This window comes from Lepidochelys kempii, chromosome 4 (genome assembly GCF_965140285.1).
Source record: "Lepidochelys kempii isolate rLepKem1 chromosome 4, rLepKem1.hap1, whole genome shotgun sequence".
Lineage (NCBI taxonomy): Eukaryota > Metazoa > Chordata > Testudines > Cheloniidae > Lepidochelys > Lepidochelys kempii.
In genome coordinates, this window is record NC_136383.1 from 141,258,960 (window position 1) to 141,276,847 (window position 17,888).

The window sequence follows — 17,888 nt, forward strand, 5'->3', positions numbered from 1 at the left end:
CCGAGGGCAGGGGGATCAGGCTGGGGGCGGCCCGAGGGCCCAGGGGAATGAGGCTGGGATCGCCTCGAGGGCAGGGGGCCCTGGGGAGCGGCCAGCGGTCGGGCCGGGGTCGGGGGCAGGGGGGTCAGGCCGGGGGCGGCCCCAGGGCCCAGGGGAGCGGCCAGGGGAGGGAGGCCGGGATCAGCCCGAGGGCAGGGGGGTCAGGCCGGGGGCGGCCCCAGGGCCCAGGGGAGCGGCCAGGGGAGGGAGGCCGGGATCAGCCCGAGGGCAGGGGGGTCAGGCCGGGGGCGGCCCTAGGGCCCAGGGGAGCGGCCAGGGGAATGAGGCCGGGATCACCCCAAGGGCAGGGGGCCCTGGGGAGCGGCCAGCGGTCGGGCCGGGGTCGGGGGCAGGGGAGTGAGGCCGGGATCAACCCGAGGGCAGGGGGTCGGGCCCAGGGCTGCGGGTTTCTCATTCTCTGCTTTCTTCCCTCGTAGGCTCTCCTGCGTGCCCAGGGCCGCGGGGCCTGGAGGAACCTCAGCGCCTCTGCCGCCCCCCAGCAGACAACGAGACGTCAGGTGAGGGACCCCACGCATGCCCCAGCTCGGAGCGGGGAGATGGCGCCTCACCAGGGCCTCCCATCCTTACCTGCTCCCCTGGGGATGCTGTGAGAGCAGGCTCCGGGGGAGACGCAGCCCCTATCTCAGGGGGGCCAGGCAGGGCCAGGCGCTGCTGGGGAGGGTTTCTCAGGTTCGCTGCGGCTCTGCTGCCAAGTCTCGTTCCTGGCTATTCTGTTCTTATCTCTATAGGCCCCTGTTCCATGCTCATCACCCTTGTAGCTAAGTGCCTCCCAGTCACTCACGGAGCGATGTGCTCACCTATCCCGCATGTGGTGTTTGATCTCCCGCATGCTCACACGTGGGCTCTTCCGTGGATTTGGTTTTCAGAGGGCTGAGTCTTTCTCCAGAACAGAGTCAGATGGGGAGGGTAGCAGGTAGATGGATATTTCTCTCTATTCAAGGAGCAAAGATGCAGTGACCACAACAGAAGAAATGAAGTGCTGAGGATGCATTAAAAAGCCATAAGAACTAACACGGAAAACACTGTGTGGGATAACGTGGACGCATCTGAAGAACGATGAGGCAGGGGCTGAGAGAGCCATTTGGTGGCTGCTCTGTGAAATGAAAGGGTAGCCATTGGTGACTGCATCTTGAGACTAGAGCTGTAATTGTGAAGGTCCCAGTGTTGCCAACACATGATTGTACTGTGATTCTGATAGTATTTGGTGGGGTTCTTAAAGCCCCAGCACCTGATGTCAAATCTTAGGAGCTCTCATGGTGCAGAGAAGAACTTAAAATTGTGTACCCAAAATGCTCAAAATCCAGAAGGCAAAAAAAGAACCCCACACTATTATTTACATGTTAAAAGACCTATTTTTTAATCCATGACTTTTTGGAGCTTTGCCCTGGATTTTTGAATTCTTTGGCCTGGCAGTATAGAGGTCCAGAGAGGATAATTACAAGTCCTGGGGTGGGGTTTACATATGGAGAGAGATTGGAAAATCTAGGGCTGTTTAGCCTTGGAACGAAAAGATCTATAGACACTTGACTGATGGGATTTATGACTTCTTGTGGAAGTTGCCTTTTTTATTTTTTTATTTTGTCTCATGGGTCATTGAATATTAATGACAGGTAACTTTAGAACAAATAAAAGAAATTTTTTATACAGAACATGGCTAAATAATTTATAGACACATTGGGTCACGGCCAAATACTAAGGTCAGATTTGTAAAAGGGCTGGCTAAGTTTGTAACTAAGACCATTCTATAGAAGTTTGTGCTGAAATGGAGTAATAAAATCCTATGCTTCAGGATATCAGCTGATCACTACAGTTATTAGGAAGGGATATTTTGCCCTATATACAACAGGTGTACTAAGATTTTTCATCTTCCTTTGAAGTATCAGGTGTTGGCCGATGCAGGAGTGGATGGACTAATGGTCTCCTATGTTGTATATGGGTGCCCTGGTAGTCTTTGTCTCTTTCTCCATCGTGGGATGAGGAAAAGTTTATGCAAAATCTCCATCACAAGTGCTTGTTCTCTGACTCTTTAGCTTGTGATGCCTGTTGATGGACATTAACTGTAACTCTTATATATAAAGATTTCAGAGTGGTAGCTGTGTTAGTCTGTATCAGCAAAAACAACGAGGCGTATTTGTGACACCTGAGAGACTAACAGATTTATTTGGGCATAAGCTTTGGGTTTTAGCCCAAGAAAGCTTCTGCCCAAATAAATCTGTTAGTCTCTTAGGTGCCACAAGTCCTCCTCGTTCTTTTTGTTATATATAAAGACACCCATTAATTTTTATATGAGTGAACGCTATGTGGTTTAGATTAAAGGTAAAGCTGTCTCCTCGGTACAGGGAACAAATACCATGCAACCTCTGACCCTCTGTGCTCTACTTTCAAGTAGCAAGCTTTGCCCTGCGCATTGGGTCTTATTTAATTTAATCCATCAGAGAGAGTTTCATGGGGGAACTGAATGTTGCTACAGTGAGTCTTGGGTCAGTTTCTTCTGGAAGATTCCTGTGTTCTCCTGCATCAGAGGCCAGGTGTTTCCCAGAGACACTGACCACCAGAGAGGATCTTAGCAGCTCCCATTCACCCTTTGAAAGTTGTAAGGACTCAAATCCTGGTACCAGCTCCACCAAGGGGATTGTCCCTGAGCATACCTGTGAGATCTAGAGAAGTAGGTAAAGGCATTGATGACCCCCAACATTTTGAGAATGACAATTCTCGTCTTGCTGTTTCTGGCAGTAGCGTGTGAGAGCCACCTCTGACTGGGCTTGCTCTTTCAGAAGAGGGGGGTGCAGTATTGCAGATAGGGTGTGCGCTGTCCCACTCTTGTTGAGTGATATTGTGAAGGATGGTGGCAGGAGAATTAACCCCTCTCAATTTCCTGTTCCAGACAGAGAAACCTGAAGGGGTGTTCAAGGTCACCATGCTGCCTGGAGATGGGGTTGGCCCGGAGCTCATGCATTCTGTCAAAGAGGTGTTCAAGGTAGTAGCCACTTACTCCTCATTGAGACTGTGGGGGAGATAGAGAAATGACATAATGGCAGGAATTGTCTTGCAAGGTAGTTGGATTGTGTATGTGCTCCTGCCATATCCAGGTGGGACTGTTATCTTCCCCCTGCTCCCAGACAGTTGTGGGTGGATAAAACCATTCTGTTCCTTAAACCCTTTTCTGTAAATTAATTGAAGCGCAACTCATTTCTCTTTAGTGCTGAGGAAGGGTGCTAGACTGAGAATCCTGGAGGATGTCCCCTGTTCTCCCCAGAACAGGTTCAACATGGGTAGCAACCATGCTAAGCTTCCCACATAGACCCCAGTGTGCACCAACCCTAACTACAAGGGCCCATTTCGAAGAGTGAGAAGACAAGTTCAGTTTCTGTGGCCCAGTCAATCCTTGTGTCTCTGATGTGACTGCTGAAAAAATCTTGTACCAGCTGTGGCGGTGGTTTTGATGTGGATGTTTGCGTCATCTACACCAGTTGTGTCAGGGGTTACAATGCTGTTGTAGTTCAAACTGTTTGGAACCCTCTTAACTGTGTTTTAAACATACCCCCAGTCCATCCTACAGCCCTGCTCTGACCAAGGGAGTAGCGCAGTTTGGGGACAAATTTAAAACACAGTTAGACACCGGCTTTGTTACAAGACAAACCTGCTTTTAACCATGGCTGGGGCAACTGTCATAAATGAATCTCCTGACATGGAGGTAGTTGTATAAAGTCTCGACTGCACTATCCTAAGAGACTGGACTGAGATCTGGGACCCAAGTAGTCATCAGATGGCAGAAACTTTCATTCTGAAAAATAATTTAAAATATTTCAAGATTGGACATACAAAAGGAAGTGACTTAATCCCTCGTAGTAGCTGTTAGGTTACTGATCTGCTCTCTTTGGAAAAAGATCCGACCCCAGAGCTATGGCTCAAAAAATGTAGGAGGTGGAAAAATTAATACACCAGTTACGTGCCCAGAAAAATAACCAGAGGACAACGCTGGTATTTGGTTACCATTTATTAAATACTCAAAATACATTCACTTTCTAAAAACCAGCACACCTCTCCAATTTTTTTGAATGTTAACATTTGATAGACATGCCTGGTTTGTTAAATATGCCTAATCAGAGAATTCATTCAACTTAATAAAAAATCACTGAAAATGACACGTCTTGAGTAGGGTCAAGATGCTCTCTCTGTAGCACGGTAACACCCTGTTAGAGAGACCCATTGTTTATATTTCTGTTTAATGTTTATCTAGACCAAAGTTCAATGTTGTGGTGATTATTGTGTGTCTCTGATAGTTACATGCCTAGGATTTGTAAACCGGTTAAAACTTTCTAAACAAAGACATAGTTTAAAAAACAACAGCATTTCGTTATGAATCTGGAGCTGGATTGAATAAGTGTCCTAGAGATCAGAGGCTCTGATCCCATTCCTAATCCCTAAAACGATCCAGTCCCCTCCTCCTTCCGATACACACCATCCTCAGCCTATGCTCAGAGAGGAACCAGAGACTTGAAGGTGAAAGGCTCCATATCCTAATCTCTTGATTCACCCAGTCACCAAGCTCATTTTGGCTAATACATATAAAGTGATTTAATGAACAGCCTCTGAACTGTGACCCAGCAAAGCCCTGTCTTTACATCTGTGTCTGTATTGGGCAGGCTGCTGGCGTCCCTGTGGAGTTTGACGAGCACCACCTGAGCGAAGTGCAGAACATGGCGTCAGAGTTAAAACTGGATGAGGTTGTCGACTCTATGAAGGAGAGTAAAGTGGCCATTATAGGTATGGTATGGTGGCAGCTCACTGACTGCATCTGTCAGGTGTACATGGATCTTTGCCCACTCCATGCTACGGGAATCTCCCCCAGCCTCCAAACTGCGCTTTCAGACTGCCGGGCTTTTTGTGGCTGACGATTGGAGAAGGAAACCTGGTGCCAGTTTTCCTGATTTCTATCTCCAGCTCTGTCACTGAGTTGCTCTGTGACCTGGAGAGGCTCACTTAACTTCTGTGCCTCAGTTTCTCCTCTGTAAATGAGACTGGTACTTATCATCTGACCAGCTGGGGAGTCTCGGGACCTTGCTGACCCTTGGATGGAAAGTGATTGGCATGTTTAGTAATAAAAAGGGGGTACTGAGGGTTTGTGACACTTTGGTGCAGGTAGATGAGGTGCTTCTAGGGTCATCTTACTGCCTACCTACACAAGGGGGGGGGCGGTCATACTGCTGTCGCTCGTCAAGATGGGAAGGAGCAGAACAGCTTTTAGCTTTCTCTGGTCTGACGTGTTTCATACACCAAGAATCCCAAAGCACTTTGCCCAGGGCCAGATCCGCTGTGGTAGGGCCAGATCTGTGTCCAGCAGACTCAGCAGTGGCTCATACAGTGCAAGACCACTTTATCTTACATAGTATCTTCTGTACAAACTGTAGCCCATGTTGGCTTACAGATCTAATACAAGGATACTGCAGCTTGGAATGTTAGAACCTGCTGCTGGCTGAGGGAGTATCAGGCAGGACACTGGAATTGTGCCAGACTCTTAAAAACGTGCCTGGGGATTTCAGTCATCTTCCCAGAAGTTGCTGTAGCTGGGTAATAGTTTTAGTAGTCTGGGTAATCTTGTCTCCTCCAGCCAGTGCTCCTCGTAGCATGTCGTCCTAGATTTTAAGGCCTATGGGCCCATTATGATGATTTAGGCTGACTCATTCATGATGCAGGGCAAAGTCCTTCACTCAGTGATTCTTACATAGAGCACCTTACACAAACCTTTTAGAATGAGAGCCAATCTCTATGTAAAGACTTCAAGTGATGGAAGATTTACCAAGTCCATTGGTGAGCTGTTCCAAAGGGTAATTACTCTGACTGCTAAAAAATTGCATCCTGTTTCTAGCTTGAATCTGTTTAGTCCAGCTTCCAGACATTAGATCTTGTTCTACCTTTGTTTGCTAGATAAAGAGCCCCCTAGTATCTGATGTCTTCTCCATGTATAAGTACTTATAGAAGGAGATCAGTTTGCCTCTTAATCTTGTCTTCAGTAAGTCAAATAGATTGAGCTTCTAAATATCCTGTGGAACTCTTTGCCAGAGGATGTTGTGAAGGCCAAGACCATAACAGGGTTCAAAAAAGAACTAGATAAATTCATGGAGGATAGGTCCATCAATGGCAATTAGCTAGGCTGGGCAGGGATGGTGTCCCTAGCCTCTGTTTGCCAGAAGCTGGGAATGGGCGACAGGGGATGGATCACTTGATGATTCCCTGTTCTGTTCATTCCCTCTGGGGCACCTGGCACTGGCCACTGTCGGAAGTCAGGATCCTGGGCTAGATGGACCTTTGGTTTGACCCAGTGTGGCCGTTCTTATGTTATCCTGACTGGGCATAAATTCAGATTCTGCTGTGAGACTGGATCACATAATATGTGATAGGGGCTGGACCCTAGTGAGCTCTCAAATGTTGTGCAGCACTGTAAACTCCTTATGCAAGGGTAAAACCAAACCCCCTCATCCTCCCCGTCCCATGCTGTGGGGTTCTGAGGGTTTATAGTAGCTGGTAGTTGGTTTTGTTTTGTAGTAAGCTTTCTTACCAGTTCTGCTGACATTTCTGTCATTACAGGAAAGATCCACACTCCCATGGAATATAAAGGAGAGCTGGCCTCCTATGACATGAGGCTCAGGTATGTTTCTGTCATGCATGTTCAAAGGCCCTGCACGTCAACAAAAGTCGGTAAAAGTCCTACTGCAAATGAGCTATTCAGGGTGTTCCAGACACCTCGTTTATGAATGGCATTTAGGCACCAGGTCCAGGGCAGGAGTGAAGTTCATGGGTTATCAGAGCACAAAAAGGCATCTGCAAAATCTTCACTGGCCAGACACTTTATTGTTTTTCTTACTCATGATCCGTTGACTCTATTTCTTGCTGTGTCTTGGAGATCCTCCAGGAACAGTCGGTAGGTGGGGTTTGGGGTGGCAGTTTATGGACACATCCCACAGAGGGCCAAAGAGGCCTCACTGGAGGAGGGAAATGGGATTAGCAAGTGGCCAGCAATGGGGGCTAGGCTCGTACAGAAGAGTCTCTCTTTAAAATTCTGATCAAGATGGGTCTGTACCATCACACAGGATTTATTACTGTCCTGGAGGTGGGAAGCACTCTCCTGATCCTGATGTTCCTCTCACAGGCGCAAGTTAGACCTGTTTGCCAACGTTGTCCATGTGAATAGTTTACCTGGCTATAAAACACGACACAACAACTTGGATCTTGTGATCATCCGGGAGCAGACGGAGGGGGAGTACAGCTCTCTGGAACATGAGGTAGGGAAGGCTCTGTCCTGCACCCCATCCCTTTCTGTGCCATACGGGGAAGCCAGTTCCAGGCCTTGTATCTGGTACTTCCCTGATGGCACTGCATTAGACCTTGGAGAGTTTTGCTGCCCTTCTCGCCTCATCCTCGCAGAGTTTGGCTCAGACGCTTCTTGAGTGGTGGTGCTAGGAGTGTGGGGATGCGGGGAGCCTTCCTGTGTGATGTGGGTATTTGGAGGGACAGGCAGAAGAGGAGATGATGCTTGTAACTAGACTGTGTGACAGCCAAGGGGGTGAAGGGGGGCTTGAACTATCTACAAGTACTGGAAGCGTGTAAAGCCCAAGAAGGAAGCGGGATCAGTGTGGAGTCAAGAGCTGTAACTAGGAGTGGTGGCATGACTCCAGGCAAAGGAAAAAGGCCTGGGGCTGGGAGAAGCTTCCTGCCAGCGTTTGGCTGGAGAATGGTCTCCCAAGGAGAAGTGGTGCTTTGGGGGACATACTAGCCTGGTCAGAGCCCTGGAGACAAGACTCCCTGGGCCGATTCCACAGTGACACCTGAAGAAATGGGCTGTCTTGAGTTCCTCAGGGGCTTCTCCCTATAGTATCACGTGTTTGCTTGAAGGGATGCACTACGTCTCTTCCTCTCCTTTCCCCAAAGGAATCCGATGGGGAGTTAAACTCCGCTTCCCTTGGAGCCTGAGCCCAGTGTCAGTCCGGGGGTGATAGCTGCCAGCTGGCAGGGCTGAGTGGGATCTCCTCGTTGGGTGTGCGCTGCCGGCTGGGGCAGAGCACAGGGTTGTGTGCCACCTGGGGCAGCCCAGCCAGAGCCGCTAACGTGTGTCCGTCAATGTTCAGAGCGTGAAGGGAGTCATTGAGTGCCTGAAGATCATCACCCGGGACAAGTCGCAGCGCATCGCCAAATTTGCCTTTGACTACGCCACCAAGAAAGGGCGTTCAAAGGTCACAGCAGTGCACAAAGCCAACATCATGTGAGTGCGATGAGACGGATAGCACGGGGACCAAAGTGGGGTGTCTAGCAGTTATGGGATATGCAGTAGCTGACACCAGCGCCCTGGGTGTAGGTCTTTGAAGTCCCCTCTGTCTGGAAGAGCCTTTCAGTGCAACTCAGAGTTGAGTGATGTTGACGCTTCCTTGGCGTTAGTGCCCTTTCTCTGCACATGCTTAAAACACCAGCATGGGTGTAACAAAGCCCAGCAGTGTGAGACAGTCAGGCCTGGCTGTGTGTTTGCAGGGTGTTGATGGGGAGGGTGAGAAGCTTATTCACTTGCTGGGTGAAATTCTGGCCTCATTGAATTCAGTGGCAGAACTCCCACTGACTTCCGTGGGGCCAGGATTTCACCTCTGTCTATCATATGCACACCTACGTTGGTGGGGTGCAGCGGGACCTGCCCATCTCTGAGCTATTCTGGGTTCAGTTCACAGACAGCATTTTGAAAGGAACTCTCAGAAAGCTTGTTGGGTGGCTGAGTCCATCGTCAGGCCCCTGCTCTCCCTGCAGGGGATGCTGGGGCAGCCTGGAGTCACTGTTAAAATGAATGTCTGTTGCTCTCTTTCCTCAGGAAGTTGGGAGATGGGCTCTTCCTCCAGTGCTGTGAAGAGGTGGCAGAATTGTATCCCAAGATCAAATTCGACACCATGATAATTGACAATTGCTGTATGCAGGTGAGAATGGCTTGCAGTCCTGTGCCCTAGTGCATCCATGCTGCACCCTCTGGTGCTGATAATCTGCTTGAGCAAAGCAGGTAAAGAGCCTGGCATGGTAGGCAGCCAGGTCAGGTGCCCTTGGAATACTGTCCGTGACATGCTTTGTGAAGGATGCAGTGTTAACTGGGCTGTCACGTCGCTTTGTATCATGGCCTGTGTAGTGCACATGGACACGTAGCGCCTTCCTTTCAGGGCTGCACAGTTGAGGATGACCAGGAGCTGTAGGTGCCCAGCACCTCTGGTAATCAGCCCCTTGGTAATAACTCCAGATAATTCTGTCTTGCAGAATTGTGCTTGCCTGCAGGAGTGATTCTGACATGAGTAAATTCTCTGTTTCACCATCAGTCCCCCCAGGAAAGCTTGGCGATACCCAGGGTTTCCAGGCTGATACTTCTCAATAACAATTTTGCCAGGTTTCTCTGATTTTCTTTCTGAGAGCGCGTAGGATCTCAGCCCTGTCGGTGGGATGTATGGCTGGGTGGCTTTATTTCAGTAATGTTTCCAATGCCTGTTGGTCCTTGGCTGCTGGGGCTCCGGGAGCAGCCACCCATCTTGTTTCTATCCTGGGGACTCTTGAGGCAGCTACGTTGTCATCTCAGGATTCCTCTCAGCCCAGTGTTGCTGCCGAACCTGGGTGCGTCCCAAGAAGATCGTTCGCCTATTAATACCCAGGCGCTAATCTGTGAATGTCATTGCTTGGGCTCCTTGTTGGCCAGTCTACGGCATGGTGAGATGTGGCCCTTTGGGTGACCCAGGCACACCAGTGCTGATGGGAAGTGCTGCAGAGTACATTAGACCGTGCTGATCTGTAGCAGGGGAGGGAATGGTGTGGAGGGTCTCATGCACGTCTGCTTCTGTTCTCCTCTGCGCAGCTGGTGCAGGACCCCCACCAGTTCGATGTTCTGGTCATGCCAAACCTGTATGGAAACATCATTGATAACCTGGCTGCTGGCTTGGTGGGAGGCGCCGGCGTGGTTCCCGGGGAAAGTTACAGTGCCGAGTACGCGGTGTTTGAGATGGTAAGTGACCCAGTTGAGCCACGGCTTCTGTGTTCCACTTGAGTGACTTCCCTTGCTCATCCCCTCTCTGTCACACAGCTGCTTGTTCCCTAGCTTCTGTCGTCTTTCCTGTCTCCTGCCACGGGGCCAGTGGATCCAGAGAGCCCCTCCCAGGATGGGGCTGGACACCCCCCCACAACCCCCATGGCAGCAGTGTAGAACACGGTCTGATTGTGGTTCTCTTCACACAGGGTGCCCGCCATCCATTTGCCCAGGCCGTGGGCAGAAACATTGCCAATCCAACTGCCATGCTGCTCTCCGCTGCCAACATGCTGCGGCATCTCAAGTAGGTGCTTGTTCTCGGACGTGTGCGCATGCTGCATTACATGTGGGCAGGGGGCAGGGCATGCCAGCCTCTCGGGTGGGCAAGCCAGAGGATGGGTGTGAATTCCATTGGCATACACAGGGCTGGAGCTGAAATGTTTGTTCTTTTTGCTAGCTTGGAACATCACTCCAATATGATCTCCGATGCGGTGAAGAGGGTGATTAAAGTTGGTAAAGTGAGTACCTGGCAGCTCTGAGCCCTTTCACTGCTGCTTACCTCTTGCCTGTCCTGGTCCAGAGCTCCTGGAGTATCTGCTTCCTTTCTGGAGCCTGTTGGCTGGGACTTCTCTCTGGCTCCTGTCCCCGAGAGGGGGAAGCAGCGCAGTGTTTGCCACTGGGTAAGACTAGGGGAATTCCTTAGCCCGGGACTGGCCTTGCGTAGCGTGGGGACTTACTGCACCATAACAGACTGATTCTCAGGCCTTGTTGCACTCATGTCTGCATCATTCTTACCTGTACCCGACCGATTTCCTGTTGTGACAGCTGTGGAAATGTTTGGGCCCCTTCTCAGGGAGTTCTTGGTAGAGTTCACTTTCCTCAGGGGAAATCAGATTCCCCAGGCAGAGGTCACTGTCTTGCCATCTCCATGGCCACATTATCAAAGCTTCCACTGAGCCAGGCCGGCCAACTAGTTTGAGCTGTCCATGTTCGTAGAACGGGACGCAGTTTGTAGATGTTGCTGTGTTTAGTGTCTCCCTCCCTGCTTGTCTGCAGACCTGAGGCTGCTACTCCCTGCTGGCTGTGGGGGGCTTGGCGCGCTTTAGTGTCTGTTCTTCCAGTTTGCAGCAGGGCTGTGGGGGGAAGTCGGGGGGGGGGGGGTTCAGAAAGGGGTTCAGGAGCTGGGGGAAGCTGCTTTGCTGTCACCATGTTTCCTGTCCCATCTTGTGTTCGTTTCCCTGGGTTTACATCCACGTTTCTCCCTTTTTGTTTCTCCCCCTCCCTGTGTTGGATTTTTAGGTTCGGACGCGGGACATGGGCGGTTACTCCACCACCTCGGACTTCATCAAGTCTGTGATTGACAACCTGCACCCACACTATGGTGTCTAGGTCCCCACCTGTGTGTGGGAGTTCCTTGGACTTCACTCTGTCTCCAGCACCCATTTCTAGTGTACAAACCGAATGGACCTTTCTTGTCCTGCTCCCACCCCTAGGAAAGAACCTGTATCATGTCACACACACACACCCCCCACCCCTTGGGCGGCTGGAGCCAGCCTGCCTGAAACCACAACCCAAAGGGGGAAGGGACTCACCTCTCCCCCAGCCCAGTTATCTGTTACCAACCTCAATCGTGGTCAGATGGTCACCAGAAAGAGGCGCGGTCTGAGTGCGGGATTGGGAGCCTGGGGTCTAATCCTGGCTCTCCCACTGGTTCATTGTGTGGCCTGGGGTGAGCCAGTTCACCTGTCTCAGCTTCCCTCTCTGTGCAGTAGGGATCGTGCTGACCTCCCTACGTTGCACGGGAGTTCAGGGTCAGCTAGTTCACACTTGTACCGTGCTTTGAGGCTGAGAAAGGACTAAGCCTAAATATTCGACTGCTGCTCCAGCTAAGGCCTCCCTGCATTATGGCTGACCGGGGCTGTCACATCCACATGGTCTTGTCTAGTCCCTGATTGCTGCAGCAGCATCTGCCTATTCCAGAGGGGCTTAGCCGTAGCTTGGGACCATCCAGGGTGGAGACCCCTGTCCACAAAGTGACAAAAGAAGTCTAGTATTGGCTTGGAGTGAAGTAGAATTTCATCCCTGTTAATCTGAACAGATGGAAAGTAGGAAATTTCAGTCTCTCCTATTGTGTGTGTGTGTAAGAGGGGGACAGGGGGATAACTCCCTATGTCATCCTCCTAACTTCATCCCCCTCCCAAGAGAAGATTGCGGGAGGATGCTGTTCCCACTCTGTTAGTATTAAAATTCAACGCTGACCTCGGAAAGAAGTGTTAGCCACTGAGCAGAGCTAGAGGGCAGGAGGCCTAGCACGCTCCTCCCAGATCAGAATGTCACCACACAGGTAGGATGGCACTCCAGGACATGTTGATCTTTGCAGCTGATGCAGACCATCCTTGGGGCCCATCTGTACCTCCAGGCTGCTTTCCTCCTTAAGTCCTGCCCACCAGCCTCCCTGATGAAACTCAGGCCCTTCTCTCAGGCTGGGTGCCGGGCTGGGCTCTAGGCTGGTTCGCACGCCCGTCTGGTGCGCTACAGAGCAGAGTGCAGTCCTGATTACTGTAGCATTGTCCTGCCTGTCGCGCACCCTGCCCCCCATCGTTGTTCACTGCAACTCAGTCTGTGCTGGGCAGACTGTCCCCGTGCATTCGCATGAGGCTAAGCAGTGGGTCACACCTGGGAGAGGCAGGGGGGTTATGAAGGGTGCGGGGTTCTACAGTGACTTGTAGCATTCCCCGAGAGAGCAGAACAGCTGCTCTAGCCAGGCCTGTCTAAGGCAGAAGAGGCCAGGCCCTGCATAGCTGTGTGCACGTCAGAAGGGAGGTGCTTCCTGGGCTGCACGTGTAAAATGTGGCGTGAATGATGCGCTTGCTGCTTTGCCTGCATGGTGTGCACTGGTGTCATTGACACGCTGGCTGCCAGCACCTCCCTGCACAGGCAGTCGGGCTCACAAGTGCATGTGCACCAGTGGGAGCTTCTGAAACGCTGGTCCTATCAGTGAAGTCCTGACTCTGGCTCTGAAGGGTTAAGGAGACCAAGACCTTTTCGTTGGTAGAATTCCAGGTGGGCCGGGGTGGGGTCTGGCCTAAAGGACCCAAACAGCAAGGCTGCAGGTAGCTTGCAGGTGATGGATTAGGAAAGTGGGTCTGGGCCAGGTATGCACCTCCAGGCCCCTATTGCAGTGCTGGGCCACTGCCGTGTGGGCTGGGAGCACTCCTCAGGAAATGCAGAATGTATTTATTAGGCTTTGTACTAACGCTCATGAATAAATTGTCAAACTCTCCCCTCCCTCCCTGCCTCTTCTCAGGCAGTGCGTGTCTCCATGAGTCCTAGTTCCAGCCCTGCCCTAGCATTACATGCGGTCTCTCCGGCAAGAGGCACCCTTGGCCCTGCCCTGGTAGGCCAGCTCCAGAGGGGGAACCTGGCTGCGCTGAGCCCTGAGCCGGGCAAGGGAGGGAGTCAGCCCCAGAAGGAGGGGCGTGCCACAAGCCTGCTTTTTCCCTGGTAGCTGGAGCAGTGGAGGCTAAAGCTCTGCCTCAGGGAGCCAGCTCAAGGTGGAGCATGCCTGGGGCTCTGCAGGGATCACAGGCCAGTCATTCAGGGCCAATCCCTAATACCTCTGCTAGCAGGGAGTGATTCCTTCCGGAGCCTGGGGGAGGCCAGGCTTTGGGCGCAGGAGAGCTCCGTCCCTGGAGTTCTCTGCCTGCTGTTCAGCGTGTGTAGGACATGCCCTAGGACCCAGCTCACAGACCAGGACCCCAGGGTGCCTGGTGCTGTACACAGAACATCTAAGACCAGGTAGGTGGGGAATACAAGGAACCCAGGCGATAGTAGTGATAGGCAGGCAGGGGTATCAGCGCCCTGGCAGGCTAACCCATGTCACGGGATTTCTTTTGTTGGTGTCCAGTTGAAGGAGAGACTTGGAGGAGGAGATTACGGGGAACCTCCTAAGGGTGAAGGCAGCAGAAGAGAAAGCAGGCCGGGGTGCCTTTGAGAATGTAGCCCTGTGTGATGGAGGCTGAGATCATGGGCTGCCTGGTGGCAGGAGCTGTGCTGAGAAGTCGGGTGGGGACAGGTGGCGAAGGGCCTTGATGTGCCGGAGGAGCCAGCGGAGGGCTGGGAAGAGGGATGTACGCCAGGCTAGGAAAATGAGACCCAGTAGCACCCAGCCTGGGTCGAGGTGGGGCACAAGGGCATGCCAGTGAGCCAAGGGTGGAAAGGGGAGAGGAAGGGTGGACAGCAGATGGCAGCAGCAGTGAGGAGAGAAGCCCAGCACCCTCACCACTGTCTGCCCCAGGTCAAGGAGCGTGAGGCCAGCTGCAGAAGCTGCATCAGCCAGAGGGACCCAGGTGTCCTGGGGGCCAGGCCTGCTCGCAGCAGGAGCCTGGTGTCTCTGCTGCCGCCAACGCTGCAGCTTTGTGCAGGGGGGGCAAGATGAACCTGTGCAGACACTGTGGGGTCCGAACTACGGTCAGTCAAAGCAGCGGGCGTCAGCTGCGCAGGCCCCTGCCTGCTGGGGGCTAGCTGCTGGGGTCCCCTCCGTTCTCGCCGTTCCTTTACTTAGCCTGATCAAGGTGGAGGTCAGCCTGCCAAGCCCCTGCACTTCCCCTACTAGAGAGCTGGGGCGGTGCAGACAGGGCAGCAGTGGGGGGAATTGCTGAGGAGCTGGAACTGATCTTGCTCCAGGTTGAAAGTGTTCGTACCAGCCCCTCTTGCAGGTTCTCGGGGGGCAGCTCAACCACCAAGCTGGTGCCCATAGATGGGGTGAGGTAGCATAAGAGTGAGTGAGCAGAGACCGGCACCCCCCTAGGCCTGCCGGCACACCGTCAGGGCCGGTGGGTTTCCGTCCCGGCTGGTTTCCAGTCTCCAGCAATGAGGCTTGTGTCTCTTCTTGTGCCCACGGGCAGGAAGAGTTACTCCTAGTGCTCAGCCTCACCTGTCCCCTTCATCCAGTCCCAGTCTTCTCCTGTGGGGGTACGTCACCTCCCTGCCCCTGAGCTTGGGGTCCCCTTCCCAGGTCAGTGGGCACCCAGGCCTGGTGCGGTCGGTATGACTCCATTGCTCAGGGGCGTGTGAAATCCACGCTCCCTGCTCGAGGCAGTTACACTGACCTAAGCCAGGGTGTAGCCAGCACTCGCTCGCCAGCAGAAGTCGCCCATCTGCCTAGCGACTGCCTGGCAGGGAGGGGCTGCACTGAGGCTGCTGGGAGAGCCCCTCCCGCAGGCCTAGGTCAGCTGCAGCGGTGCAGTGTAGACAAGGTGTTAGCAAAGCTGGCTCTAGATCTTGGATTTCTCTAGCTAGCGTCTCCCTGCGCTCCCCTGCCCTGGAGCAAGGAATGACCATGTCCTTGCTCTCTGCCATGGCACTTGGCAGATGCAGCCCACAAGTACGTCACATTTCTTTGCTCCTGTTTCTAGAGCGCCCGAGTCTCTGTTCCCTGAGAGTGGGGTGGGGTTTAAATGCCTGATGGCAGGGCGGGGCAAGAGATAGAAGCTGAGAATTGGTGTGCGATGGGAATGGAGGAGAGATGGTGTCTGCCGGGGGCAGGGCAGAACACTGGGCAGGGATTAGCATGGCAACCGGCAAGCAGGTGTTGTAAACGCCGAACTGAACACTTGCCTGGGGGCAGCCTGGTTTCCATAGCGTGTGGAGGAGTCAGAGGCGCTGGGTTTACCTGCATGGGTCCAGCTTAATCATGTTTCTCTGCTTGTTTCTATTCACTCTTGGGCTGCTGGGCTCATGGCTGTCCTCACAGGTGTTTGCAGGTCCTGCCCATTTAGTCTCCTCTGAGAGTGTCAGAAATAGGTTGCGTTCTTCCCCTGCGAGCAGTGTCCTACAGCAGCAGCAAGCCAGACTCTGACACTGAGCCTTCATGCTGCACTGGCCCTTTCCCCTCCTCAATAGGGCTCTTTATTATCACCCTAAGCTGTCTGGCAGGGGGCAGTAGTGGCTCCTCCCTGGTGGCCTAGCCTTAGCCCAGCCCTATGCCGCTGGGAATGGTTCTGGAGCTGGGCAGGACACTGACAGGCTAAGGGGCTATTTCTAAACTGATCCAGGAACAGCTCGGAGCTGCAGCCGTCTCCTAGCAGCCACTAGTGTGGGGGAAAGACCTTGGAGCTAGCTGGGGCCCTTTGGTGCCTTTCAGCCTGGCACTCGGCATTTCCTGTTTGGAAAGGCCTGGCCCCAGGACAGGGCTCACTGCAGAGGTGCAGAATGCCCAGAGGGCTCCTGCAGCGTACCTGTCTGTGCCATGCTAACAGGCCCCCCCCCCCTCTCTTTGCAGGTGCGCACCGCAGACATGGGCGGATACGCCACGTCCATTGACTTCACCCAGGCTGTGATAGCAGCCCTGGCTGACTAGGCCCCGCAGAGGCTGCTGTTCCTCCCGTGCTCCTGCTTGCAAATCCTCACTGCTTTGACACCAGCTGCCTGGTAATTTATTGCCTTCAAGAGGGAGCGTCCCCACGCACAGGCCTGTCTCTGTCGTGCACAATAAAGCAGCCTCCTGGCCACATCTCTCGCAGTGGGTTTCTGCCAGGAGGGGGCACCGTTTGATCTCAGCTGTGGGGAGATAGAGGGGGCTGTATGCACAGCGCCGTGCCCCTGGGGGGGAGGGGCTTATAACCAGTACACCCCCCACTTCCTGCTTTGGCAGAGGCCCAGCTGGGTGGGGGCATAGAGAGGACATCACCCCCCAGGCTGCTCATTGTAAAAGGGTCACTCCAGTAGTGCCAGGGGCGGAAGGGGAGTGCCACCCTGGCCTACACCTGCCCCCCAGCTCGAGGAAAGCATTCTGCCCCTGCAGGGTCCCCTATCGCAGCAGGAGGGAGAGTCAGCCCCTTCCCTGCTCTCACCCAACCCAGGGCTCTTGCCTTGCCCCTCAGCCAACTGGGCATAGACTCATAGAATATCAGGGTTGGAAGGGACCTCAGGAGTGCAACCCCCCACTAAATCCCTGGGGGGGAGTAGGGCTCAGGCAGCTGGCCAGGGGCTCTTTAAGGGGCAGTGACCTGAACAGCAGCAGTTACAGTTAGCTCTGATCACACAGGCCCAAGCTGGGGCTAGATTCAGATGGGAAACTACCAGGCACGACAACGGCTATAACACTCTCAATGCCTGTTGGCAGGTAAGGCTAAAAGGGCCCCTGAGCTCAGCACTCTGGCCTCCTGTTTTCACACCATTAAATGGTACTTGGCTACCCTGCTACTGAACCCAGCTGTTTTAGTTTGGCTCAGATTGGTTCTCAGGTGACTAGACTTCTGGGGGACAGGCAGAGACTGAGGTGCAACCCGGGATGGAGACCCCAGCAATTGCAGGGGATAAAGGTGTTTGAAAACATGGCCATCCCCATAGGATTTGTCTAACACAGTAACTGTTGGATGCCACTTCTGATCAATTCCACCATTTCAGGGGGTGTTCTAGGCAGCCATGGCTAGAACCCAGATGTTGGGGGGAAAAAAAACAGGAAGCCCCTGCCTGTTCATTAGCACATCTCCAACTCAAAGCCCTCTTGAAATTGTCTACAGCTCAAACTGAGTGCAAGAGCCATTAACACCTGCTCATCCTCCCTGCTAGGGAGAAAGCAGGCCTAGTCTTCTGCCCTCCTGGCCTGGGGGGGGAAGGGGGGGGGAGCATCCCTGGGGCCACAGGGAGGAGAATTGAAGAGTTAAGCTAAGGGACCTGTCTCTGCTGTTAACTCAAACATGGGCAAAACCGAACTAATCAGTTTCAGCTTCTGGTCGTCTTTGAATCCCTCCCCGCAATCCTAGGGAGGTTTTATCCTCCCCCCCTT

At 53.0% G+C, this 17,888-nt stretch overlaps 2 protein-coding genes across 4 annotated transcripts in view; both read left to right on the forward strand.

Moving 5' to 3' along the window:
• VPS16 (VPS16 core subunit of CORVET and HOPS complexes) overlaps positions 1-557 on the forward strand; it is a 25,103-nt gene extending 24,546 nt beyond the window's left edge. Inside the window, exon 25 of the transcript XR_012158797.1 lies at positions 477-557. The gene's annotated coding sequence lies outside the window, so the exon portion shown is untranslated. The remainder of the gene's footprint in view (positions 1-476) is intronic.
• IDH3B (isocitrate dehydrogenase (NAD(+)) 3 non-catalytic subunit beta) overlaps positions 1-17,307 on the forward strand; it is a 17,765-nt gene extending 458 nt beyond the window's left edge. Inside the window, exons 2-13 of one of the 3 annotated variants that reach the window (XR_012158798.1) lie at positions 477-557; positions 2,945-3,037; positions 4,707-4,827; positions 6,649-6,709; positions 7,211-7,343; positions 8,187-8,320; positions 8,912-9,014; positions 9,929-10,075; positions 10,306-10,400; positions 10,554-10,614; positions 11,396-11,546; positions 16,380-16,467. Coding sequence is in view for 2 of the 3 variants with exons in the window: in XM_073343126.2 (XP_073199227.1) it covers positions 477-557; positions 2,945-3,037; positions 4,707-4,827; positions 6,649-6,709; positions 7,211-7,343; positions 8,187-8,320; positions 8,912-9,014; positions 9,929-10,075; positions 10,306-10,400; positions 10,554-10,614; positions 11,396-11,485 (1,119 nt within the window). In the remaining variant the exon portion in view is untranslated. Of the gene's footprint in view, positions 1-476; positions 558-2,944; positions 3,038-4,706; positions 4,828-6,648; positions 6,710-7,210; positions 7,344-8,186; positions 8,321-8,911; positions 9,015-9,928; positions 10,076-10,305; positions 10,401-10,553; positions 10,615-11,395; positions 13,387-16,379 lie in introns of those variants that run through there. The other 2 variants (XM_073343127.1, XM_073343126.2) reach the window with 2 other exon arrangements.
• Positions 17,308-17,888: the final 581 nt, after the last annotated feature.